At 38.5% G+C, this 27,466-nt stretch overlaps 1 protein-coding gene across 4 annotated transcripts; it reads left to right on the top strand.

Annotated features, from left to right (window-relative positions):
- Positions 1-158: 158 nt before the first annotated feature.
- Positions 159-25,915, top strand: PHF6 (PHD finger protein 6). Of its 4 annotated transcripts, none has more exons than XM_032701970.1 (11): positions 159-306; positions 5,239-5,418; positions 5,592-5,693; positions 8,569-8,702; positions 9,012-9,055; positions 18,060-18,223; positions 18,402-18,545; positions 19,758-19,862; positions 20,736-20,869; positions 21,496-21,625; positions 21,918-25,915. In XM_032701970.1, the coding sequence occupies exons 2-10, from the start codon at positions 5,281-5,283 to the stop codon at positions 21,623-21,625; spliced, it is 1,095 nt and encodes a 364-aa protein (XP_032557861.1). In that variant the 5' UTR covers positions 159-306; positions 5,239-5,280; the 3' UTR covers positions 21,918-25,915. The 4 variants fall into 4 exon arrangements, with proteins under 4 accessions (XP_032557861.1, XP_032557860.1, XP_032557858.1 ...); XM_032701969.1 differs by having other exon boundaries at positions 18,057-18,223; positions 23,217-25,915; XM_032701967.1 differs by having other exon boundaries at positions 18,057-18,223.
- The last annotated feature ends 1,551 nt before the right edge of the window (positions 25,916-27,466 follow it).

The raw sequence follows: 27,466 nt of genomic DNA, 5'->3' as shown, positions 1-27,466 counted from the left end.
GGGAGCGGAGCGGGAAACCGGGAGCGGGAAAGGCGCGCGCGTGCGCACACAGCAGGCCGCTCGCAGCGCCCCGGCCGCGCTCCCGCCAATCGGGCGCCGCGCCGGCCCGCGCGCGCCGTGCGTGCGTGCGTCCGCCCGTGCGTGCCGTGCGTGCGTGCGTGCGCTCGGCGGCGGCGGCGGCGCGTCCCGAGCCCCGAGCCCCGAATGAAGGCGCCGGTCCCGGCGGGCGAGCGGCCCTGAGCGACCCCTCCGCGGGCACGGGCCGTGCCGAGCGGCGCCTCCGCCCGCGCCGCGCCCGCCGCACGGGTGAGTGACCGACCCACCGCCCGCCCGCCCCGCCGCCGTGCCGCGCGCCCGGGGCAGGCGCGGCGCCCCCGGCCCGCCCGCAGCCCCCCGGCCCGCGGCCCTGCCCGCCCGCGGCCGCCGCTCCTCCCCGGGCCTCGGCCAGTCCTTGCGCCTCGCGGAGGGTCGCGGCGGTCGGTAGCGCCTCCCCGGGGCTGCCCCCGGTGCCGCCCCCCTGCGCCGCCGGTGCCGCTCGCTCCACCCGCCCCGGCCCGGGCCCCCCCGCCCGGGGGGATCCGCCCCCCCGTGTCTCGCAGCCCCGTTTCCCGATGGTGGCATCGAGAGGGGGGTCGCCCTCCCCGCGCCCCCGGTGCTCCCCCGGCCGGGGGGGGTCAGGCCCCGGCGGTGCCGGGTGGGCCCGCGGGGGGGTCGCCGGTGCCGCCCCGGGAGGTGCCGTCCTATCCTGCCCCGTCCGTCCTCCGAGGAGTCGGCGGAGGTGCCGCTATCGGCCCGCTCCCCGTGGGAGGATGGAAACTTTCCTGGAGATCTCTCGGTGCTCCCTGCCAGATCTCCGACCGCGGGCTCTCTCTGTCATCTTTAGTCACCTGTTCTGCTCTCATTGTTTGGGCTTTCGAGGATTTGTCCTCCTTCCCCTGCTTTTACCCCCTCTTTGGTTTCTCTTTTCTTTTTTTTTTTATTTTTTTAAGGAAGTTTCATGGATAAATTCCCATTCTTGCTTTTTATAGTGGCTGTAGGATGCTGTGGTAATGTAACTCTTGGATAAAGATTTTTGTGGGGCCTGTGGTTTGGGTTCTCAGCCACAGACCCCTACAGGATACCTCCCCTCTCCCTTGATTCAACCTGCCTTCTCCACAATAAACCCCTCAACAAGGAGTGATTGACCCTGGAAGTGCAAAGCACTTGGAAGTTTATGGAACAGTGTCTCCAGCGAGCATCTTGAAAAAAATCAAGGCAAATATTTTCTGTAGCTTTTCCTGAGGAAACCACTTCAGTATCTTCAATGGCATTTTTTATGAAGCTTGTTTAGGTCTCATAGGTTTTCCTTATGTGTCTGAAATTTTCTTCAAAGATAGAAATTCTAATTTTTAGAAATAATAATTTGGGAATCCTGCAGGTTACACTGCAAAACAAACTATAAGTGCAGCGTGTAGGTCACTGTCCTTTGTAGGAAATACAGGTGGGGCCTAAACTCCTGTAAACAGGCTCTTGAAACATTTTTGGGCAATTAATGGAAATTAGAGTCCAGGTTACTTTCCGTTCCTCGGTGCTGAACAAAGTCTGGAGCACCGAGGGCGTCCTGTGCCTGAGAGTCATTGAACTTGCACTTTTATGTTGGGAAATCTGTTTTCTGGAAGTCAGTAAAACAGCACAGAAGCCACAGGAGGGCTTAAAACCTGCTGCTTTAAAGACAAAATAAAGGTACTGCGAGGGGAAGCACCACACTGAACACTTCAGTGGGCATAGGAAATGTGGATGCAAATGAATCCAAATTTTTGAGTCCAGAATGGCTGAATGAATTTCTTCTTTTGTGGTTCTAGGGTAGATGTAACTTCTCTTTCTTTAGACCAAGCCCATGGAAAACTGATCTATATGGAATAATCTGTGTGTTTGTAGCACGTGTGTTCCATTTTGGTGGAGATAGTGCAAAATCTCCCAGTCAGTGATTCCACAGGACATCACTCTCTGTGATCCAGTCTGTAGGACTTTCTCTGACAAAGCCAACAAGCAAGATTATGTCAACAGTAGATTTAATCACCTTTTTTTTTTTTTTTAAATTCTTACTCATTTGTTGGTCTTTTAAACGTGGAACACCAAAACACTGAGCTGTTTTTAAGTTGCATTTTTTTTTTCATTCCAGTGAAACATAGCTTGATACTTGGCAAACTGGATTAGTTGCTTCTGAGTGATTTAACCTGAGAGATGAACAGAACTGAGTGTTTGCATTCAGAATTTTGTGGCTGTAGCTGCATAACTTGGTTCATCTTTTTTAGAATTTTTTTTTTTAAATGGGCAGGATGAGAAGTGAATTTTGACACAAAGAGATGTGATCCCAGGATAGCGTTTTCTCACGTTTATGAGAAAGCAGGTATAATTTAGGGAGAGGTCTACAGGTATTTCTCATGCTCAGTTTTTTTTCTACAGCCTTTAAAAATATATAAATAGTGTAAATGCCCAATGGTACAGAAAAAAATAAATGCAAAGAATGCAGGGTTGGAAAGAAAACTTTTAGATATCCTTGTAAAATGCTTTCAGAGTAATATAATCTGATAGTGAAAAGAATGTGAATTTCCTTTTTGGCATACCCTGATGCTTCTTGGTGTGTTTGAGTTTTGAATAATTTTTCAAGTGTTAAATTATTTATAATTGAAAAGTATTTCCAAACATGTTTTTTTGTTGGTTTTTTTTTTAACATCAGCATCCATGCATCAGGTAAAGATTGGCATTATTTTTAACTTCACTATGAGCATTAAAAAAGTAAAACTGTGCAGAAGTACTTGAAGAAGTCAGGCTGTGTCAGGTTCTAGTGCTGCTGCAGTGATGTGCCTGTTGGTGCACTGGGAGGTGTAAAGCAGCAGCTGTGAGAAGGTTCTTTATACTCCCTTTCTTGGAAAGTTACTATTCTTACAAATTGAATATCATGAGAGCCACTTAATAAATTTTTGTGTGTTCTATAGATTATATTCATTTTCTGAAATACTGCTTGTTAAATTGAAGGGTAGCTTTCTTTAAGTAGTCATTCTTATTTCTGAAAGTCTGTAGACCATGTACACGTGTTCAAGGAAATTCCTGATCTTCCTTTTAAGAACTACTGTCATTGCTGTCAATATTTTAATAATATAGTCTGAATATAAAAGGAAACAGGTAGACCCTAATGACTCTGTGTGTGGATACCACACTATTTATACCAAAGCAGAACTTGTTGCATTTTACATGCTTTTCTTGGTATATTTCTAGTGCATCCCGGGGTGATTTATATTGAGCTATTGAATGTGAGCTGTAAACAAGAAATCCTTGTGACATTATTTCCTACTTGTCTTTTGTAGGTCTTTTTCTGCTCCCAAGTATTATATAAGTTTAAAAAATTACACGAAGTTTTACTATTGTTTTTTATCTATCTATCTATCTATCTATCTATCTATCTATCTATCTATCTATCTATCTATCTATCCATCTATCTATCCATCCATCCATCCATCCATCCATCTGTCTATCTCTGTCCTTCAGGACCCATTTCTTCTTTCTCCTCAGAAGGGATTACAGAATGGTCTTGTTTTATTTTTATTTCGGAAGAATATAGTATAGTAATTCTTTTGTGCTTAACACTTAAGGACTCTCTATTGCCACTGCAGAAGGGTGTGACTAGTTTATCCAGATTGGCACCTTTTTTGTGCAAATCAGCAAGATCTGAAATCTTTGCATTCTTCCCCCGGTGTGCGTCACTGGCCGGTGAAGGGCTCTGCAGTTGGAACAGAAAGCAAATGAAGCTGTTGGGAAAGCAGAGGCAGTGGGGACAGGACAGGCACCTTTTGATGCAGGAGATTTGCAGTAAATATTGCAAGGCCAACCATTAAAACTCAGTGTGTGAAAATCTGTTGAAGCACAAGAGTGAGAACGTAGCAGGAGTGTCTGTCAGCAGTCGGACACGGCGGAAACTTAATGACGCTCCTCTGCTTTCAGTTCGAGAAGGAGTGAGTGATACCAGCATTATGAGCTTCTGACAGCACCGGGGAGCACCAGCTCTGCCCATGCAAATTCCAGAGACCAGTCCTGCATTTTCATGCAGATCTGTACCATTGTGGCCCAGTCCAGATGTTTGTTCTTATGACTGGGTTTTATTTTTTTTTCCCCAACAGAAATATCAAACCATACAGTGGCTTTTCTTATTTAGCTGAGTCTAACGAGGACAAAGGCTGAGGAGGATTTTATTGCAGTTGTGGCCAATTCTGATAAGTAAGGCTCAAATCTCCAAAGTAAAAGTCTATTTGAAGAACATGATATTTTATTTCTTGGGAGATATAGAAGCACATGAACACAAACTTCCTAATACTGGGCCAAGAAACTTCTTAATACTGGGCCAAGCAGCTCATGCACTTGTTGGGTGTTTTCACTTTTGAATGTGCAGTGTCTGCCTGATTTGGGTATTGGGACCTCAGGGTTGTATTTTAAAACATATTGTTGGTAGCACATGAAAAGTTGGTGATTCATTTTTGAGTTTGATTTTAAGAACAGCAGCTCTCATGTGCTCACTGAAACCTGGTGTGGTACTGCCAAACTAACTGTGGGTCACGGAAGGGTTTCCACTGCAGCACCTTAGTCATACAGGCTTCTAAAATTTTGTTCCTAATGCTGTTTGAGTGGCCACAACGTATCTCTGATTCTGAAAATGGTAACGTTTTATCGGCTCATCTCCACTCGTTACTCATCTGCCCTGAGACTCTGTGAGCCTTTAACACCCAAAACCTGTTCTGAGGCCGTGCTGGACTTGTGGGTTTTTCTTTGCTTCTGTTTTTGAAGCAGTCCAGGGCATGAATTTCATTGCACGCAGAAAAATATATATTTTATATATAGAGAAATATATATATTTTCTACAAATTCCTTTCCTGTAATAAATAACTATAAAAATGAGTTGCAGTAGCTTTTTTCCATAATGATTCCCTTGTTGTATTTTCCACTTATTTCTTCTCTTCCCTGTAAGTTTTATATTAATATCCAAGGTTTTATATTTAAGCTCAAACTTTTTTTTTTTTGCCTAAAGAACTGTTTTTTCCTTGCTGATACAATTTCATAAAAACTTGGCAAAATACTACCTCTGAAAGTTGCATATTCATCTGGATATATTGATGTAGCATAAAGGAAAACGACAAATCACTTCCAAGCAATTTAGAAAACTGAGTTGGTTTGTTCACAATCTGATCGCACTTCTTTTTCCTGTAGCATTGAGAGGATTGCAGTGGCATTGTAAGGTCATTTAAAATCATGACAAGCTCAGTCGGACAGAAGAAAGTCTCCTCCAGACAAAGGAAGTGTGGGTTCTGTCGGTCGAATAAAGATAACGAATGCGGGCAGTTGCTGATGTCGGAGAACCAGAAGGTGGCGGCACATCACAAGTGTATGGTGAGTGACCGGGACAGGGATGGAGCCGGGAAAATCCGTGGAAAACCCAGCCACATCGGGGCTGGCACACACGGTTAACCACTGCAGTTTGAAATTTTTGTGGGTCTCATATGTATAAGTGTTCTCTGTGGCTTGCACCCTTGAAAGCAGAAGTTCTGTCTTTGCCATTTTAGCTCTTCTCGTCCGCACTGGTTTCCTCACACACTGATAATGAGAGTCTTGGTGGATTCTCTATTGAAGATATTCAGAAAGAAATAAAGAGAGGCACTAAACTGGTAAGTGTTTTTGGCCCTTGAAAATGGAAGGTAATATCTTTATACCTTCCTTAAAGTTTGCGATGAAGTTGTTCAGTGTATTAGATCTGTGTGTTTATTTTTTAGAAGTGCTACCTTTGTGTGAGCTCTAAAACAGCTTACAGAAGATGTTGAAATGAAATTGGTCTCAGATTTACGAACAGACATGATTATCCTTACATTGAAATGAAATTTAAATGGCAGTTAACCAACCTTTGAAGTGTCTTTAGGAAAGGATAAAAAAGGACTTTGTTTATTTCGGTCAAGTTCTGCTCTCATGTAAACAGGTTGTTTTAAGAATTGTAGCTTAGTCATGTAATTATTAAAAAATACATATTCCATCCATTGCTTCTTTGATTTGAATTTTTTCCAATGCACGGAACCTTATTTGCTGTAGTGAGCTGAAGCATAGAGAAATAACTGTTCACAAGTCATTCATGTTGTGATTAGGAATTTCCAGAGAATGTGGCAGTAGATGGAACTACAGATCATGAAGAAACTTCTTCATTCTTCATTCTCTTAAAGGTTTTTCAAAGGTTGTTTCTTTTTCTGTCTGTGGTGTTTTCTGTCTGTTTTGCTTCTGAATCTCTTTATGTTCCTTCTCTGATGCAACAGCTGGATAGATCATTGGAACTCAGTAGCTGTATGAACCAGGCACTGTGTTCAGCTTTTTGCAGAAAACCTGGATCTAGTTAAATCTAGTACATTCACAACCCTGAGATGTTTCCTATTTGGAGAAAATGTACAAGATAATTTTAGTTCCTAGGTGCCTTATCTCTGTCTGTGGCTGTCAGAAAGCTGCAGCTCTGAATCACTCTCTGGAGGAGCTTGGCTTTATTGACATTGTGTAGGAAGCTCAAAGGTAAATGTTTTTAGTAACCCAAATGCCCCCTCTCAGGTCTGCTTCTGGTCTAGCCTGGTATCTTATGGGGGAACACACTTGGCAAAAATGTCTTAGTGAACTGGGTTAAGTAAATATATCGATAGCTTGGACTGAATTTGTCTTCTGACAGAATTTCCACGGTCACCCTCCTTCAGGAGGTGCTGCTGGCCAGGTGTGGAAATGGAGACCTGTTCATCATCAGAGTGACAGTGACTGACACGTGGAGCCCTTCTGAGGGTGGTCTAGATCTGTCTGAGAAAGGGTTGTAGGTTCTATCCTTAATAAACCAGTTACAATAACTTAGGAAGTCTGAATTTTTTGGGTTTATAAGGCACTAATATCTTCATTATTTCTGGTACCTGTGCATAGGAGGATTGATTTTTTTGAAGAATGGACTTGTTTTGCAGCTTATCAAACTTCACACGTACCTGATATAACTTGGAAATTAATGACAGTGACCATTTGAACAGCACAACTTGTACCAATGGAATAAATGCTTTATTACTGTCAGGAAACATAGACCAGTAAATGAGTATAAAAATTTCTGTTTTGTTCATACAGATACATTGTAAATGTATCTGTACACACATTTGTATACATTGTAAATGTATCACAAAAAAAATATTTATTTTAGTCACTTCTGGCTTTCAAAAAACCGAGATGCTGACTAAAACTGATTGGATGGATATAATTTCAGCCTAGGTTTTTATAAAGGACTTTGATCAGCAATTATTATGTGTTAAACCATAATGTATAACAGATTTATGCAATAAAATACCCATACAAATTAGGGAACAACCAGGGAACAGTATATAACTGTACCATTTCAGAGCTTGCAGAGGAGTAAATGGAGATGATCCAAGGCTTTGACATTTTTACTGTTCAGTTGACTTTGTTAAAATTGAAAAGCAGGCTGGTGGTATATTTGGTAACTTTGGTGGTATTTTTTTGGGGCATATTTGAGACTTAAGGAGAAGAACTTGACTGAGTGAGTGCTGTGGACAGAAAATGTAACTGCAAAGATATATGTAGCAGGTATCTTACATTGCTCACTTAGGCTTTATTGGAATGAATTGTAACCTTTTGGGGGCATGGGCAACATGCAGGATACAAAGAAAAAGCTCCAGTTGTCTTGGGAGGTGAATTTAATGGAAACTTCTGACGTTTTGGGGCAATATTACGTCAGTAAAAAATAATACAGAAAAATACTGTGATGCTGTCAATGACTTCCTTACCTACCACAGTAGAAGGAGCATGAGCAATTGTACCAGGACCAGGATAGCTGGTATATCCTAAGCAATGATGTGTCTGATATGAGAAAAATTAATTATTTGGAAAGAAGAGTCAAGCATCGGACTCACTTTTAATCTTCTCTGCAATACAAATAGCAAAAATTAGGCTAATGAAAATAAAGTCATTGTATTTGACAAATATTTCGCCAAATTCAGTGTTTTGGAAAGGGCTTAAGGAAATAACTATAGAAAAAAAGGGTAAAGTTAGCTGCTGATGCTGAGGTAAGTTTACAGGTCATCAGTATTTCTGACTGCAGGATTCACTGCCAAATGGTGTCTTTTTTTTTTTTTCCTCCTACCTTCGTAATGTAATTCAGAATTCAACAAGTACAGTTTATGATTTTAAATTTCCTGAAATGGTTGGTACAAACAGCTAATCCTTGGGAGGAGGATACTTAGGTGAATAGATGCGTCACGTTCATCAGACACATTCCACAAAAACAGATTACTTATTTTCTTCATTGAATTGATAATCAGCATATGACGTATATTGTACTGCTGCATAATTGCAACAGATTTCTTGATTTTAAAATAAATTATGAGAAACACTTGAGAGCAGGAAGAGTAATGTTAAGTGCGTAAGTCCATTTATTTTGTCACCAGGAGTGGTAATGGTGTTATTTTTGAACTCCAAAGTACTAAATCAACAGTAACATGAATTGTGCTTCTTTTTTCTTTCCAGATGTGCTCTTTATGCCACTGTCCCGGAGCAACCATTGGCTGTGATGTGAAAACGTGTCACAAGACATATCACTACTACTGTGCTTTGCATGATAAAGCTCAGATAAGAGAGAAACCTTCACAAGGCATTTACATGTAACTATTCTTTATTTGTTATGTCTGATTTTGTATTTAATAATTTTACAGTCTTTGTTTAAAAACAAACAAACAACAAAGCAAAACAACCCACTTTGGAATCTAAACAAAACTGTTGCAAAAATTTCTAATGATGATTGTGGCATTCAAAACAGTGATGTGCTAGAAAAGCATATTTTCACTGCAAGATTTGTATATCAGTGAGTTTTACAAGTGGGAGAAAAATGTACTGGCATTTAAATTTAAAAGATGAGTAAATAATCTGTGAATCGTGACTGACTTGACAGTTTTCAACTACTTTGTTTATAGGATTTTATGTCGAAAACACAAGAAAACTACGCATAACTCTGAAGGTAAAATTATTCAATATAAATTTTTCCCATTGTAGAAAGATATTTGGTTAAATTTAATTTTTCTGGAGAATATAAATGTTTTCAGTAAAAATTAGAACTACATTTTTTTGAGAAACAGTGAGTTTGGAAGCCCATCTGATTTCTGTATTTTCTCTAAAAACTAGTGGTTGAGGTTGGAGAAAAACCAAACCCATAAATTTTAGGATGTTCAAAAGATATGATGGTCCATAAAAATGAAGTTTGGGTAGAAGTTATTCATTCCTTTCTGGGAAGAAGCTGACTTATATTTATAGTTAAATATTCACAATATTACTATCTGAAATATTTTATCAGGTAACAGCTGATTTTTGTTATTGCTAGTGTTCCTAAATATTCACTATTTTTTTAACTATTAAATAGAGTTTAACTCTTTAAATAAGGACCCAATAGTAAATGAGAAGACCTGTGATCAGTTCACTTACAGATGTGTTTTGGAGTCATTTTGATAAAAAAGGTTGTATGGATGCATTCATAAAAGCTGTGGATCTTTGCAGAGAAGAGTAGTGAAATGCCACAAATGTAGATAAATGTGTGGTCTATTAAAATTCCAATCTAGTTGTGCTACTGTGTATTTATTAAGGTATTTTTCCTTTTTTTCTACTGTGTGTGAGTTTGGGTAAGAGAACAGTTGGTGGTTTACTTCTTACATTGCTTTTGCCTGAAATGTCATCAGATTTAACTAATGAGCAGTACATGACTGTTTAGTGCACATGAAATTTCATTAATTACTTCAGTCTCTGTGCCAAATGTATTTTTAAGGTAATTTACTGCTTTTATGCTATGGGTAGTAGATCTATTAATGGTAAGGTTTGGATGCTACCTCAGTGTTCAGAAAATACTGAAAGCAGTAGAAAATCGCAAATTAAAATTAATATTTTTTTAGTCTACTTAAATAATTATTATCATGTGCTTTGTATATAAACCTCTCTTGATTTTGTTATTACTAGGTTTAAACAAGAAAAATAATATATGTGTTTTATTAGTTCTCCAAAGACATGGGACCATGTTATCTTGTAGTTTGTGACTTTGTTTCTTTGTTTTGGGAGTTGTTTTGTGTGTTACCAGAAACAGGATATGAAAAACATATGAGTCCAAAGAGATTAATCTCTTTAACTGATATTTAAACATAATCTTTCATACTTGCTCTGTTCTTGATGTGTATTGAAAAATGCCTCCAATTCTGCATGGAGCCCAAAGCCAACGGATGACTTTTTCTGCTTGGAATTCCTTGCAGGATCTGAACTTGTGCTTTCCTCTAAGAGTTTTCAGATACCATTATCTCCAGTTTTATCATGTCATTTTAAATTTTATATGGATATTTTGTCTGGGATGACCTGGGAAAAATTACTAGAGGCATAGTGGCTTTTCTTTCTTAAATGTTGACGATGGCAGTTTTTTAAAATGTTAAAATAAACTCATCCCAAGAGACTCAGATTGAGGGTGGGAGAGGAGGAATAAACAACATCACTCAGAAACACTGAGGATGTAGAACCCGATAGTATCTTATTTAGCATTTAACTTTGTGTATTTTTTTTGTTTAAAATATTTAGTTCTGTTATGCTTTACACTTCTAGAAATATGTTTAGCTATACTTCACATTTTTGTTTTCTGTTTTTTATTTAATATTTGACTGAAATTCCAGCCAGTGCTCTTTCCCAAAGAATATGTTCTGGTTTTAGTCCATACAGTTTATGATAAACTATACCCATAAAATAGTTATTATTTGTGGTTAGGGATTTGATAATGCCAGAAGCTGGGGCTTTTTCCTGATAAACTTCCTTTAAATCAAAGAAAGTAGAAATACATATTGCATCTGCTGATACAATGCTAGAAGTTATTTCCATAGCAATGGTATTTTGCTACGTTGAAAACTAATTGCCTTTAGCAGACAGAAAAATACAGAGTGGTTTTCAGAATTTCAGAAGGGACTTCAGAGGTTTTGTGTCTTAATATTTAAATGCTGAAGTTTGCTCAGTGAAATGACAACTGGAAGGTGTTGGATGGTGAGATTAAGCTTTATATATGTATTTTGTTTGTTTCTCAGTAAAAATGTGAATGTCAAGGAGGCATTTAAATGTGAAAGAATGGTGGTGTGTGAAACCAGAAAGAACTTGGCAGAGAAGAGTGACTAGAGTAGGCAGGGAAACTAGATTCTAATGTAATGGCTTTTTTTTAATCTTGTTTTAGTTTCGTTTTCGTTAATCTTTGCTCTTAGGACTGTTTTCATAACAGAACAGTCAAAGCTCTTCCGTGGTTCTGTCACTCAGTGTAGGTGCACAGAGGCCCTGGAACTATCAGTCCTTTTTAATGGAAACTTACTGCTCCTGCTCTGGGGTGCAGTGTGGTTGGGGTTTTTTTACTGTTATTATTTTGTTGGGTTTTTTTTTCCCTTGGTCAGTTTAGAGTGTCTCTGGGTTCTTATTCTTTTTTCTCTGTATCCCGATTGAATTGTTGCAGTCCAAGTATTTTTATTATGTCACTTATGTTAGTGGATGTTCGAAGAGTTTTTAGGAGTGTTTGGTTTGGTGCAGCCCAGTTTATTTTCTGTAGGCAGCACTGCTGCATAGCAGTGAGATTTTTCTCTCACTTCCCCTCCCTTCCCTAGCAAATAGATGCTTTGGGGTCATACTTGTTCAAGTTTGAGATCTGCCTTGTGTACTAAATTCTAGTTTAAAAAGACTATCTGTTAACCATTTAATAACAGTTAAAGAAAATTCCTGGAGGCTGCATGGAAATGTAGTTGAAGGACCTATGTTGGAATTAAGTTACCCACTAAAACCTAAGAAAAAAGACCTCTTAGGTGTTATTCATTGCTGTCATGAAATTCAAGTGGGGTGAGGATTTATCAGACTTGGTATCTACTCATCAAGACAAAATTCATGAGTGATGGGAGTTAATTTTCCCTTAATTGAGAGGAGTTGCTGACTTACCTTCTGCTTTTGTTGAATATAAAAATGTGAAACGTGGCAGCAGAGTGTTGTGCTCTTAAATTCATTATCTGTTTCAGGAGATTGTTGGGTTTTTCTGATTTATCTGTATGGCCTGACCTTCAGGTGACATAAAATAGGAAAATTGTATTTCTCCTATATTTCCTTTGTGTGTTTCAGAGTGATTCTTTTGTGCTGTGTTCCCATGAACTGGAAAAAGGACATTTAGATTTTTGCCTTACTGTTTACAAATCTAACAGTATAACTTTTCCTGAACTTGAGATAATACCTTAATTCATAATTTTAGGCAAGCTGTCTATATTTTCAGTACCTAATAGATTACACGGGTTGGTGCCAGCGCTTTCAAAAGATCACAGCTAACTATTAGTTGAATTACTGTTCAGTTTGATACAATTGCATTTATTCTTTTTGAAGAATAGGGTATTGTTGAACGAAGGTTTTGGAACTGTTTGTTGGAATTTATTCCAATGTACTGGAAATAATTGTTGAAAAATGAAAAAACTGGTCTCTCTCATTTCCCTGCAGGTGGGGTTGCCCTGGCCCATGTGTTGAATTAAAAACAAATTCAGCTGATCAGGAATAGTTTGATATAAGCTAAGATAAGAATGTAATTTGATTCTTATGTAATGGTAAAACAAAGACTAACAAAGACAGCCATGTGACTTCTGCTCATAACATTTAAAGCAGATGCTTGAGAACTGTGGGGTCAGAATATAAAATGTCCATAATTCCTGTTGTAGCTGTGCTCAAAGCCTCAGAGAATGATGTTTCCACAGTGGAAATAAGGACATTCCCTGTCTCAGCATCCCTTTCATGTTATTCTGATGATCAAACATGGAATCTGTGCTTCTCATACTGCTCAGTAAGTTTGAGTCAGGGTAATATTTCTCTGTCAGACCTATTTAGAGATGTTGCAATCTGTAGTGAACCGAGCACTTTTTGAAAGCACTGTGTAAGCCACAGTTTGGCAGGTAAAACATCTGAAACCTTTTGGCATTACAGTTTGGTAACATTCTGATTCATCTCTGGATTCTTAAAGCAGTGTTTGTTCCCTGTTGCATTTTCTGTAGCACTGGTCCCAGCATAAGCTTTCCTCACATTGATGCAGTCGGGTGTAACAGTTTCTGTAATGTTGCAGTTTGGAGTCATTTCATTTCTCCTGGTGGATGGTGACATATCCTTCCCTGGCTCTGCTCGTTGTCTGCCTTCTGGAGAATGCTCTGGATATGGCATCAAATGTATATTTGGTGTTCCCACAAAAACACTTGGTCCAGGCAGCAAATCAGTGGTGTCCCATGAGAGACTAACAGAGGTTTGTGCAGAAGCATCACAACTGTGTTTTCTTATGGAAAAACACACAGCTAAAGGAAAAGGAAAGGCATCATCATGTAGTGAATGCTTTGTCCTGTCTGAGGAGCTGTCCTGTGGTGTTACAATTCTCCTTCCCAGGTGTTACACAAACAGAAACTCGGTCAGCTACTCACACTGAACAGGTTTATCATACCAGGGGTCAGAAGCTTTGTGATGTTGCAGAAAAGCCAAGTGTGTAGTCTGTCTTCAGTCTTTGCCACCATTTGTTTGCTTGAGAAAGCATTTAGATTGTGTTGTCATGAAGGACTATTTCATGCATTTTCTATCTTAAATGTACTTAAAGAAATAATCTCAAGTACCTCATATAACATAGGTACTATTCAGTCAGAAATAACTTTTGGACAAGAGTCATCAGTTCCTTGGAAGTATTTGGTGCTTTTGGAAAACACTGGCAGAATGTAAGGGATAATTTAATTTTTTTCCTCTTCACTCTTGCTTTAGTTTAGATGCATTTCATGTAACTTAGTCTTTTTCCATTGAAAAAGAAAATCCAAAAATTATATTCAGCATTTTGATTGTTAATTTCACATCACTTGCTGATAAAAACTTCTGTTATTTCATGATCACTTTGCTTGATTTTGTATTTGCTTGCAAGGGTTTTTATGCAAATCTCTGGTTCTTATTAATGCTTATAGATGCATTCACATTTTTGGTATTGATTACTGGGCCAATAAAGCTCTCTGGGTTTTTTTGACATTTCTTTTCAATTTAAAATAATTGTGTTGGCACATATGGTTCATTGGGTTTCAGCCATATTTTAAGGAAATCTGACTTTAACATGCTGAAGTAGTTTTTTCTTCATTATATTCAATTTCTCTTCTACAAATCTAATAAGGTTGATTTTGTTCCTTGAATTTTTAGTTTCTCTTTTAACCCAAATGCACTGTAAAACTTTAACTACACATATGATTTCAGATTTACATAGCAGCGTGTCTAACTAAGCCACTTCCACATTCTACGGTTTGGCTTCTTTTTATGTCCAGTCCGACTTGCAAATTTTGCCAGTCAGTTTTGTTTATTATCTTCCTCATGCAAACTCGGCCCCCTTTGCTTCTGCCTTGCTTAGTCTGTTGTTAGGTAATGTAGGAGGTGATAGAGCAGTATTTATTGTTCTCATCCTCTTTTTATTTGTTCTTTCACAACCTTTAAATCACTTAATTCTTTTATTACTTTTCTTTAACCCGGCTTTTGTAAAGGGGTGATTCCACGTGTATTTCAAGCTGATGCAATATAGATCAGTGATATCTCAAGCTCTTCTCTGCCAAGCCTTATTTTAAACAGCAAAACATCTCGATCCTTTTTCTTTCTAGTCATGATCAAAGGAGAATTTTTAGATTTCTCTCTGAAGCTGAATCTCCCTGTTAACAGTTTATGTAATACAGCGTTTTGCCAGGCTTCTTCCTTTGGTACTTTGTACTGCTCATGGATTTCTAAAATGCAAACTGGGGGCTCATTGCTGCTCATCTTTTTTCTCATCTGAATTTACAATATCATATTCTTAAGTGCCTTTTAAAATGTAGATTGTTTCCTCTTGTTTTCTACCCTTACCTCCCCTTCTCAGGCCATATTGTATATTGAGCTCATTTTTTTCAGATCTAGCATTTAGGGTCTTCAAAGGGAAGCTCATAGGAACCTCCTTTGAAGACTTTAGATAAGCTATATTGAGAATATTGTGATGATTTTAAAAATCAATGCAGTAGTGGGATATGGGATGGGGGGCAGTTGAAGAATATCTAGGGAATCTCAGGGGATCCAGAGGATGGGTGATACCCGTGATAAAACAACGCCTGGTCAGGGAGGAGTTGAACAACTGTTTGTGTTTTCCTTAGTTCAAGCTGACATGAGAAGTTGGAAACACCCAACCATCAGATGCCAGGGACACAGGGTAAGCTGGCAGTGGGCTTGAGGGGAGGGGTAGGGCACCAACCACGTTGTATAACTAAGACCATCCGAAGCAGGTGTGTTTGACATCTGGTTACAGTCCCTTCCTGGTCTGTTGTGTGAGTGCATAGTGCCATAAAACCCAGAGAAACTAATGTTTTGAGGTATCAGTCTTGCAGGATAGATGTGATAGAGCAGATCCTCCCATTTTGGTGGTGTTAATCTATAGGTCCATGTCACTTGTAGTTGGAGACACAGATCTGCAAGGAATTGTATTTTTAGTGAAGAGGTCGTGTAGCATCTGGATTTCAATGAAGTCTGAACTTTTCTGGAAGTCCTAGTTTTGAGCACAGAAGGGATTCTCCTTTGAGGAAAGCTGTGCAATCTTGATGTTTTTTTATCTTACACTGAAACCATCTTTTAAAAAAACAGCATTTTTACTTTTCAAATCTTAAATATACTAATAATTGTAGACTAAAAACATAGCACTTAAGAACTTATTCTATTTGGAGGCTGTGACATTTCTTATAAAAAGGTGTGGTTTGGTTTTTAGCAATTATGATTCACTTCCATTTTTGTAAACGTGGCTGCTCAGGACATGCTTTAATGCTGTGTAGAAAAAAGGGTGACCTGAAAGCATTTTGGGTGACAGAATTGATAAGGAGCTTTGGAAAAAATAAGGACTGTTGGTGCATGGACTGCACTTTGCTTTATCCGATACAGTAGGGAAATCCATGGATTTATTTTGGAAGGAATATTTTTAACTTCTTACTTATGTTATTTAAAGGGTACTGAATTCAACAGTCATATTTTTGTAAGAGGTTTTTTTCTAGAATAACCATCTCTGATTTCTGTACATGTAAAAATATTCTCTTTGAAAGAGGGTTTCAGGTTGCAATAAAATTTGCTATACGCAGTCTGAGAGGTTGATATCTAAATTGCATAATCTTGCTTGGGGAATTTAACAAGTGATTATAGATGAGAAACGTTAGTTAGGAAATTCTGAGAAGAAAATGTAAAATGTGTTGTTTCATTAGAATAGTCTATGTCATCGTGTATTAAATTTTTTCAGAGTAAAATAAATGGTGGTTTTGACAACTAATTAGAAAAGAATAGTCTGTATATACTAAACCATAGGAACGTTGTAGACAGACTGATATATTTTAGTAGCAACGTGGGCATATCTGTGTATAGGTGAATAATCTGTCAATCTAAACCAAAATAATTTGCAGTATAGCCTGTTCAGTATTATATATTTCAGTATAAATTTCAGTATAGCCTGTTGTGCTGCATTTGGATTCATCTTCTTTCCTTCCTTAATAAGCGAGCTGAATCTGTAGCTTTCTCGGGGATTAGCAACAGATTCCGTAGACAGAGCTGAACGGGATGTTCTTGTGTGCCAGGCTGGGGCCAGGCCTTCAGTTGTCTTCTGCTCCCAGCTGGTGGCTGTGGAATATGTTCAAGACTTTGACTTCGAACTCTTGTGCGGTTGAGTTGCTGTTACCATGAGATAGAAACATGATCTGGTTTTTATGTGATAATAGATAAGAAAGACGAGTTCTGGCAAGGCAGCATCTCAAAATAAGATGTCCTGTCTGGATACTAAAACCATATGGCAGTGTCCATAAAGTGGATGTTCCAAACCTGATGATTACTGTTTCCTTCTGTTTGAGAGCTCATACTGATATTTGTGGTTTGGATTTTGAGAAGAAAAGTCCTTCAGCGGGGTCTGTACATGTTTCTCTATAAATAAATCTGCTGAAATATCTTTGCATTTGGAGCAGGGTGGGTGTTAGATATTGAAAAAAAAAAAAAAGAGGAGGATGCTCCTGCAAGCAGGAAAGTTGTTAGTGACTGAATTGAGCTGGTTATTAGATATAGTTATCAGATATAACTTAACTAGATCATACTGGAAGCAGTCTTAAGCTTCCAGAATTGATCTGTATTATCCATAGAGCCTTGAGTTCTCCAAAGGACAGTCTGCTGGAATGCTGGATTACAGCTCTGTAGCATTCACAGCTGAGCTGACATTTTCAAAGGAACTTGTCAGACCTCTTTGGTACGTCTCTTTTAAAAACATACATTCTTATATTCTTAATGGTCTGTAAATTCTTAATCTGGGATGTTGTCAGTGTGGATAGTTTCCTGTAAACTGGCAGCTGCTTTTAGCTGCAGATGTAAAAATATACTGTAACAAAATGAAATTGTAGGTTTGTTTCGTGAAGGCAAAATATGTTTCCATTTTAAAACTTAATGTTATAGCCAAATGGGTGAATATTTTTTTCTTGAGTCAGCAGGCATCAATTAATAAAGCAAGGACAGTGGTGTTTGGGTACACTGGCATAATATCAAGAGCAATTTACATTGGGGTATGGATCTTAAAATAATAAATTAAAACCTTATCTCGAGGGTGAAAACGTTTTCTGGTTTCAGTCTCATTTAAACAGTCTTATTTTCAGTAGAGGTGAAGATATGTGTCTGAGGATACATTTTGAGTCTGAAAGTATAAGCTGTAAGAAATGCTAAACCTTCATGTTTTACGTTATATAAGATGCAAAACTGAGTTGTTACAAAGAAATAAATCATGTTTTCAGGATCTGCTGTTGCATGTTTGTAATACAGAAAATACAGGTTATGTTTTTTTCTTGCCTAATTTTGGTGGGTTGTGGGTTTGTTTGGTTTGGGTTGGGTTTTTTTTCCTTGATTTGTTTTGTGTAAAATTTTTAAGAATCCTATTTGATGATGTTTTCTGACTTCTAAAGCAGATTTAGAAGAAAGTATCAATGAACACGAGTTGGAGCCTTCACCTCCCAAAGGAAAAAGGAGGGGTCGTAAGGGAAAGCCAAGGAAAACAAATTTAAAAGGGCAATCAGAAGACACTAGATCTACGTCCTCACATGGCACAGACGAAATAGAAAGCAGTTCCTATGTAAGCAGTAAATATGCTAAACTTCTTAGAAGACAGAATTGCATATTTCTTCTCTGCAAATATAATTTTTATTAAAATTTGCAATTGTCTGAGCCTCCAGCTGGTGGCCACAGGCTTTTGAAATTGCAGCCTTATTTGTAACCCAGCAGTATATTTTAGTAAAATGTTTTTCTTTCAGAGAGACAGGTCTCCCCACAGAAGCAGCCCCAGTGATACAAAACCTAAATGTGGATTCTGTCATGCAGGTGAAGAAGAAAATGAAGCTAGAGGAAAGCTTCATATATTTAATGCCAAAAAGGCTGCAGCACACTATAAGTGCATGGTGAGTAAGTGTTGTTGTTACCAGTCTATTCTGTGAATTTTGTCTGAATTGCTATTTTAGATTTTAATACAGTGCCCTCACATGTAATTATGCTCGAGTATTGTCTGTGTGCTGATGATCTCTTTAAGCACTGAAGTGTTGCAAAGTGAGCAATTCATTTATTTTCACTGCAGGCAATATGGATAAAAGTTGGCTTCATGCTAAGAGATGGAATTAGCTCAGGGAGACTCTTTAGCTTATTAAAAATGCTCCCTTAGCGTCTAAATGCATATAAGTTTTTAAAAAGGAAAACAGAGAACAGTTTTAACTAAAAGAACCCACTCCAAAAATAAAATAATTTTACTCCACAGGCATTCAGACACAATCTGGGAAGAAATTCATTAGTTTTCTGACCTGTGGATTCAGGCTGTGAGGCTCAAGTTAGAGTGGGATATGGAAGTTCTAGAAAACCCTTGATCTTAGATGGTCATGTTTATAGAGCTGTCAGCCTGAATAGAACCTAATTTCAATGAACGTGAGCAGTCAGTGCAATCTTTCTTGTAACTTGTTGTATGAATGATGTAGGGCTTTGGGTAACAAACCTCAGTGGTTCCTGTTATACCTCAAAATGAATAAATAATACAGGCAATCTGTGGAGTATTAATTGTCTTCCTATCCCCAGGCTCACTAAACAGAGAGCTGGTGTGTGCCAGCAGCCTTGAGTCTTACAGGCTTCTTTGCTGCTTTGTGTACCTGAACTTTAGTTTTAAGACAGTTTAAGCTGAATATGCCAGGGTGATGATAGAAGGGGTGGTGCTTCTGTGCTCCATTGTCATCCCTCAGGGCTTTTCGATATTGACGGTTATGTTGTCATCAGCGTGTCATGGTGCTCAATTATCAATGTGTCACGGGGAAGGAAATGGAATATTCCTAGGAAGTTGAGTAGTGTAATTGGTAATATTGCCCATTTATTACTTTGTGTTTTTATCCTGTCATTATTGCTTGTCTACTTCTTTGTCTTTTAAAATACATTTCTCCAAGGCAAATTAAAGCAGTCAGGCGGGGATCGGAAGGAATCCTCATCACATTAATTACTCAGCATGGGCTTTTTCCTACTTTGTTGGTAAAGCACATACTGTCTGAGGTCATGGAACAGGATGTTACTCCAGCACAGAAAAAAAATTTCCAGCCATGTTGGTGACCTGAAATTATTTTGACTTGCTTGTTTTACAGTTGTTCTCTTCTGGCACTGTCCAGCTGACAACAACTTCACGGGCAGAGTTTGGTGATTTTGATATCAAAACTGTACTTCAAGAAATCAAGAGAGGAAAAAGAATGGTATGTATCTGCAGAACGTGATGAACGTGTTAGTGATTCTGCTAAGGTGTGTGTAACTGTTCCACAAAAGGAAGGAGGCAGTCTTCTCCATCTGCTTATTTATAAAAATATATTTAAATATATTTTTACTTGTGGGATGAGCAACCAGATAGGAATCACCTTAAAATTAGTGGTGTTTGGGCATGTGGTATTTGGGGTTCTTTAATACAATGTACATTGTAATTATTATCGTATGATTCATGTTAGCCTTACTGTAATTATAAGAAAGTAATGGCTTTGTACCTGTGTTAATGAAAACACGCCTTGTGAAGCTACAAATAAACTTAGAGAATATGCAGTTCTCGCAGTGAACATATTCTCTAACATACTGGAACCAAAACAGTGTTTCCAGTTGTTTGAGTGTTTTAATAGGAAAACTTATTAAGGTCTTACAGGTGGGGATGTTGGTAAAATGTCACATTGTATATTATTAAAATTCAGGGTGTTTTTAAAGTGCTAAGAAATTTGTGGGGTGTCAGGGAGAAAAACAACAATGTTGTTCCTTGAAAAAGATAATTTAAGACTCTTCATGTATGAATATATTAACTTCAGTGGCAATAAAATGATCTTGGAAATGCAAAAACATGTGCAATCATGTAGCAATTTTCAGTGCAATGAACAGGTAAATCCTGCTGTTCATATTTTAATGGGTTGGTATTTTATAGTTTCTGGTTTACAATGTCTTTGATTAACTTTTCGTTGGAAGGATGATCTGCCAGAGGTATTACTCTGTTTCCAAATGGTAGCCATAAATATGAAGAACACTAAACTGAATGCTAAGAGTCAAGAGACTGAGGGGCTGAACAGTGCTGTTCTCTTCTTTCCCCTGCACAGAAATGCACACTCTGCAGCCAGCCTGGTGCTACTATCGGGTGTGAAATCAAAGCCTGCATAAAAACATACCATTACCACTGTGGAGTAGAAGACAAAGCTAAATACATTGAGAATATGTCACGAGGAATTTATAAGTAAGAACCTATGTAATTCTTGACTCTATGAGAGTAAAGATATGTCACGGCACTTTTTATACCTAACTTGGCTAGTCAATTATCTCATTAAAAAAGAGGATATTATTTCATTTAAAATGGTGTTTTTAAGTAATTGTTGACTTTGCAGAATATTTCAGTTACTCTGCTAATTTAAAATTTCAGTAGTAGGGTTGTAATATGAAAATTGACCTGTAGTATGTTTTCCTCCTTGATTAATCTGTAATTTGTATCAAGGAAATTTATGGCATGATTCCTCCATATTGATATGTTTGTAGCTTACTTTTGGGGGTTTTTTGGACCCCCTAACTTCCCCTACTTTCTGAAGTGCTGTGAGTTGACTGCAGCTGAGTTGTCATGCTGTGCCCACGAGAGGGCATTCGTTGAGCAGTGCAGTGGCAGTCCTGGAAAACTAGGATTGATCACAGTTTTATTGGCTGGTCTTGAACCTTGTTTTCGTTCTGTTTAACTGATGCTTGACTGAAAACCATGAATGACGTAAGACTTAGCAACTGACTTGTAGCACATCTCAAAACTAATTGAGAGGAAAGTCAGGTTTTGATGGATATTTTCAGTGAAAGTCCTCACTGTTTCTTTTATTGTGCCAGACTCTATTGTAAAAACCATAGTGGAAATGATGAAAGAGACGAAGAGGATGAAGAAAGAGAAAGCAAAAGCCGTGGCAAATCAGGCACTGACCATAATGACATTCCTCAGCAGCAGCTCAATGGAAACTAGGTATGGAAGTTACTCCTGACAGATCTGTTACCAAGACTAAAACGCAATATACATTTAATGTAGTTTATTGCAGTGCAGTATTTAAATCTAGTGTATGCAAAGAAGTACTTTTTATTGACATACTGTAGAAGAATGGGGAGGATTTGTTGTTTTTTAAATCCAGCTGACTTTGTAACAGTGTAAGAAGGGAGGCCCTCATTTCTATTGCTAAATGTAGATGTATTGTCAGAGCTGCTAAATGCTTTTCTGTACGATTTTAAATTTACTATTGTTTTCATCATTTTTTAAACAGGTTCAAGGGACAGAGTTATAGAACTGGGAATGGCTAAGACATCATAACTACTAATTCTTTTAAATTGTTTTCTAAAATCAGAAAAGGGTTAGTAACTTTTTACTACCCGACTCTGTTAGAAATTTCATTGAACTGCCTGAAACGTTCATGTGTGTGAGCCTTCAGTAAGTGGCAGAGTTTTACATGTCAATATTATGTAGTTTGTAGTCTGCAGTGTCTGGAAAAAAATGAAACACTATATAAATGATATGTAACATGTACAGTGTCAAAAGTTAAGGCAGACATTGAAATGAAGTAAGATCTATATTTCTGGACTGAATAAAAACCTTAAGATTTGGAATGTGTAAGTTGTTTAGTGGATTCACGCAATGAGGGAAGGTCTTAGCTAGTTTAATTAACAACACGGACGAGTTCGTGGTGGCAACGAGCTGGTACTTTGTGATTTTGCATTTTCTTCCTGCACAAGTTACGGAGGCCGTACCTGGGGAAGCCGCGCTCTGTTTTTGCTTGCGAAGCACAGTAGGAAAGGACTCGGTGTACACGAGGCACCCTTGAACATTTCAGGTTGTTCCTGTTGGGATTGCTCATTCCGCCCGGCGTTGCTTGCGGGAGATTTACTTGAGCAGCTGTTGGTTCTGAGCTGTGAGCTTTAGAACTCATGCCAAAGGGCTGTAGTTCGTTCTTTCCCCAACGACCCACCTCTTTCTGTGTCCTGATTTACAAAGAACACTTCACCAAGTGTGATTAAAACCTTACAAATGTTTGGACTTTGCAGCCCAATCTCTACCATTTCAGAGAGTTACAACTCTTAACTCACTATGGAATTTAGCCACCATATCTGACGTCCATACCTCAGGTGTTCTCTGTTGTGTGGAACACTTCATGTTTTGTCAAGAATATGCATAAAGGTCCCATATTCTGTAAGAAGATTGAGGAAACAACCTTTTTTGCTAGATTGGTATTTATTTTTTAATCTTATGACCACTATATGAGAAACTTTGCGTATCATCCTTATTGTTTTAGTCATTATTTTTCCTTTCTCTGTCAAGTCAACAATCACATCATGGAATTCTACTTGCTAGAATTTGATGTTCCTTTAGGGAACGATCAGATCTAGGCTATACCAAACCTAACAGAACAGTCCTCTGACTGCTTTCAAAACACCTTGTCATTTCTAATGGGTACTGGCTTCTTCAATTGGTCTGGTAAAGCACATCCTCAGACTTAAATAAAACCAAAAAGCTGAATCTAGTCCACATGTTTGTCTGTTACTACCGCATCACCTTATTGTTTGTTTAGGGGTTTGACTTGTTTCACTCTGAACTCCCAACAAAACTTCTGGATTTGAAGGAAGGAAACAAGCAAAAGACACTGATTTGACTATAAACTGCTACAGTTCTTCTGTGATTGGTATTGCAAAAACAGTTTATTTGTAACATGAGTTTCTGTAGCATTTTTTACTTGTATTTTTAAAAGATTTAACGTGTGTCATTTGTCTTCTTATGCATTCCCTTAATGTCTTGAGGGACTCAATTACTGTATATTGGAATTTCTAACATTTTACCTGTTAGAATTCAATCAATTCTGTTTGCTTTCCTGGAGAATAATGCCATTTGGAAAGAAATATTGCTGTGTACAGAAAATATTCAGTTACTGCTCTAAACATGATGCCATTGATCATTTTTATTTTGTATTTGTAACTTTCAAAATTAAAAGCGTGACTTGAATTGCAATGACAGATCGATTATTGAAATTGTCTATCAAGGCGTTTTGTTTCTCCTGGAATATGAACATTTTTCAGCCACTCAGAACAGTTTTAGAATGCAAAATAGCATCCTTCAATATTTAAATTACTTCAATTTGTGCCTCGGACATGGCCCTTCCATGGAAAAAAGGCACTTTGTTTGCAGCTACTGTATTTAACTAAGTTTGCATGGGGTAGATCTGCCAGCATACTGACTGTACTTGAGACTGAGCTCTAATTCATTGTGTGTCAGTGGCTTAGTATAATATTCAGTCCAATAACTCATCTGTTATGAAATAAATGACCCCATTCCATGCCTGGAAGAACCAGAACAGCACTTTACCTTTGGGTAGCAGAAAAGCGAGTGGCTGGTTTCCCTGTTACCTCTGTGTGCTGAGGTGGCCTGACTGAACTGTCATCAATTCAGAATTCGTGGAAACAAAGTCAAAAGCAAAAACCTTTTCTTACAAGCCTCAATTTTGTCATAACTGACTTCAACTCATGTATGCTGGGTAAAAGTGCCTTACAATGTAAAAATTGTATTTATATGTTCCCAAGTAGCATCACCTGCTGGGGAGTAATTCTGTCGTGGTGTTAATATTTAGAAGAAATGTACCTCAGCAGTGTATTTACTGTACATCTCTTACGTCCTTAATTGTAGTTTTAAAAAGCATGACAATGTATGATAGTATACAACATTTACATCATTTTTTAAAAAGACAAAATACTGCCATTACTGTCTTTTTATGTGTATTTTAGCTTGGAATTTCAGACAGTCTGTCTGAATTTTTTGGGGTTTGGTTTTTTTTTTTGGTAAAGCAATGTAATCTTTGCAGGCATATATTGAAGATTATTCTGGAGCATCTACTGCCTTCCCAGAAATGTTAGAAGTAATGAAAGTGCTCTATAGGTGAACTAGGTATGTTTAAATTAGCTAGTTAAATTAATACAGTTAATTAATTACTGAGAATTTTTTTAATAGGCACCTTCTGCTTTCATCTCACAATCAGAGAACTCATAAATTCAACAAAACTTGTCTTACGAAACTGGTTTCACTTTATTTAATTTTTTTTATTATTATTATTAATTTTTGCCTTTGGGCATTTCTTTTGCTCACAAGAGGAGTGTGTGCTGTTTAAAATACCTGGAACCCTCTGAGAAGGGAGGTTTCTCCCCAGCTCCCTGTATCTCTACATTAGGAGATCTCCCCAGCTCACTGTGTCTCTGTTAACAGATCTGTGGTTGTGCTATTCCAGGAAAGGATTGTACCAAGGAAGGACAGGCCTCACAAGGATATTGTCCAAGTAACTTAAGGATACAGCTGGTGTAATGCCAGAGTCCCAAGGCATCCCAACCCCTGTAGCAGTGGGCTGTGCTGTCACTCCAGGGAAGGGTGAGAGGCTGGTTCAGTGTCAATGCAGCTCAGTTGGATGTAATCGATCAGGTGATCAAAACATCTGCTCCTTCAGCAGGTGTTGATCCACAGGAGGTTCAGTGATAAGGCTCTAGTAGGAGTCACACCTACACTCCACAGAGTCTGATCTTTAGGCAGAAAGAGCTGTGCTGATCTACAGTGGTTTGAATCTGCCAGATCTGGCCCTAAAGTATAATAGAAGAGAGTTTGCCTCTTACTGCTGCCTTATAGGAAAAATAACTTCATGCTAAACCAGAGTGAAAAACGAAGAGGTGATAATCTATTTGAAATATCAGACTTATCTGTCAGGTGATAATCAGTGCATTCCAGAAATATTAATATGCTGAATCAGATTGACAAGAAAATTATTCCTCATTAGATGAAATTAATCTGAAGAGAACTGAAAGTACATGATAGCAATTAGTAGCTCTTCTTCCATGTCACCAGAATCAGATTCCACTGTATTAATGATGGAGGTGAAAAAACAGAACACGGCCCTTGATTTATATACTTGGTGAAGCAGTTCCTGTACATGCATATGTATGCACAGCCATTAGTCAGCAGTGACATCTCAGCCCTTAACGAATCCTGGAGAGCTGTTGCTTGTCAGAAAGCACTCAGGTTAGGCCAACGTTTGCAGATTTTGCTCTAGCATACATTTACAGTAGGTGTAAGGACAAGGAATGTATGGAAGAGGGTAAATGCATTCCTATCTACAATGTTATGTATATTTTGTTCCTGTTATATTGGCTTTACTTCCAAAGTTGTAGTTTGCAGTATTAGTTTCTTTTTATTGGTATCCTTGCATATATATATTCAATAAATGAGTTATGAATTTCATATTTGCATATCTGTCCTTTTTCCGAAAGTACAATTTTTTAAAACTGTCACTTTAATGCATAAATGCAGCGTTTCCTATTGAAGTTACAGGCCCAGGAAGATGTTACCAGGAGAGAGGTGAGAAGGCATCATATTTGCAGTATGGAACTTAGAGGTAACTGCTGTTTGTGTTCCTGACTCTGTGCCCTGGGGAAACTGCTTTGGATTTACCACTGGTTAATAATGCAAAGTGACTGACTCACTGAAGGTTCCTTTTCTTACCTTTCAAGAACTCTTTTCTTTTTTCTTTTTTTTTTTTCTTTTTTTTTTTTTCTTTTTCAAGAGTGAATTAATTTAGCCTAAGGCACCAAGGGAATGCAGGATATATCATATGTCCTGGTTTCAGCTGGGATAGAGTTAATTTTCTTCTAGTAGCTGGCACAGTGCTGTGCTTTGGATTCAGTAGAAGAATACAGTCGATAACGCTGATGGTTTAGTTGTTGCTAAGTAGTGTTTAGACTAAGTCAAGGACTTTTCAGCTGGAGGATACAAGGAGTTGGGAGGGCAAGGAGCCAGGACAGCTGACCCAAAGGGTATTCCATACTATATGGCACATGCTCAGTGCATAAACTGGGGGGAAAGGTGGCCAGGGCACTGCTCGGGACGGGCTGGGCATCCATCAGCGAGTGGTTAGAGTTGCATTGTGCATCACTTGTTTTGTATATTGTAATTATTTTATCATTATAATCACCATCATTATTATTTTCTTCCTTTTCTGCCCCATCGAACTGTCCTTATCTCAACCCATGAGTTTGCTCACTTTAACTCTTCCAGTTCTCTCCTCCATCCCACCAGGAAAAGGAGTGAGTGAGCAGCTGTGTGGGGCTGAGCTGCTGGCTGGGGTTCAACGACAGTGTAAATAGTCACACTGCAGACAAACAGCTGCATCCAGATGCACTTTAGAACCACAGAAATGTAGCATAAGAGATTAACAAAACAAAGGATCACTTGGAAATTGCTGGATTTTTCCAAGTATGTAACTGCCTTGAGTAGAGAGCAATACTTTTCAGTGATTTTAAAGTATCAAGAAATGAGCTGGGGAAACCCCAAAGGAGGAAAGGTGCTATTGGCCTATCAATGAATATTTTGTTATTATGTCATCACCTGAAACAAGGATTTGATTTAATGAACATAGTAGGTAATTACTCTGACCTGAGAACAATCATCTCCCCAGTCAGCACAGACTTAGGTGTCAGGAAAAAATTGTCAGTTATCGTGTTCAGTTAGGAAGTTGCCAAATGATCAGGTCTTATTGATTAAGTTAGAGAATTACAGAATATCCTGAGTTGGAAAGGACCCACAAGGATCACTGAGTCCAGCTCCTGGCCTTGCACAGAACAACCCCAGAGTGTAATTACTGATGCTGTGATTCCACAGCCATCTTTGCAAACATTTCCTGAAGAGGTTAATTTAAGACTTTTATTATCAAAGTTGATGCTGGGAGTAATTTGACCAAATGACTTTTGGTGCCATGAAAATCATTACACATACTTACTTTATGTGCTGAATGTT

The sequence above is a fragment of the Chiroxiphia lanceolata genome, chromosome 14, assembly GCF_009829145.1.
Source record: "Chiroxiphia lanceolata isolate bChiLan1 chromosome 14, bChiLan1.pri, whole genome shotgun sequence".
Classification (NCBI taxonomy): Eukaryota; Metazoa; Chordata; class Aves; order Passeriformes; family Pipridae; genus Chiroxiphia; species Chiroxiphia lanceolata.
The sequence above is the reverse complement of the archived record's forward strand: the minus strand, read 5'-3'. Positions and strand labels throughout refer to the sequence as shown.

Excerpts from the sequence above, each read along its gene's own strand:
- PHF6 (XM_032701969.1), top strand. The coding sequence starts at position 5,281 with ATGACAAGCTCAGTCGGACAGAAGAAAGTCTCCTCCAGACAAAGGAAG. Across the intron at positions 8,703-9,011 it reads CCTTCACAAGGCATTTACAT|GATTTTATGTCGAAAACACA; the intron begins GTAACTATTCTT and ends CTTTGTTTATAG. Across the intron at positions 19,863-20,735 it reads TCAAGAGAGGAAAAAGAATG|AAATGCACACTCTGCAGCCA; the intron begins GTATGTATCTGC and ends TCCCCTGCACAG.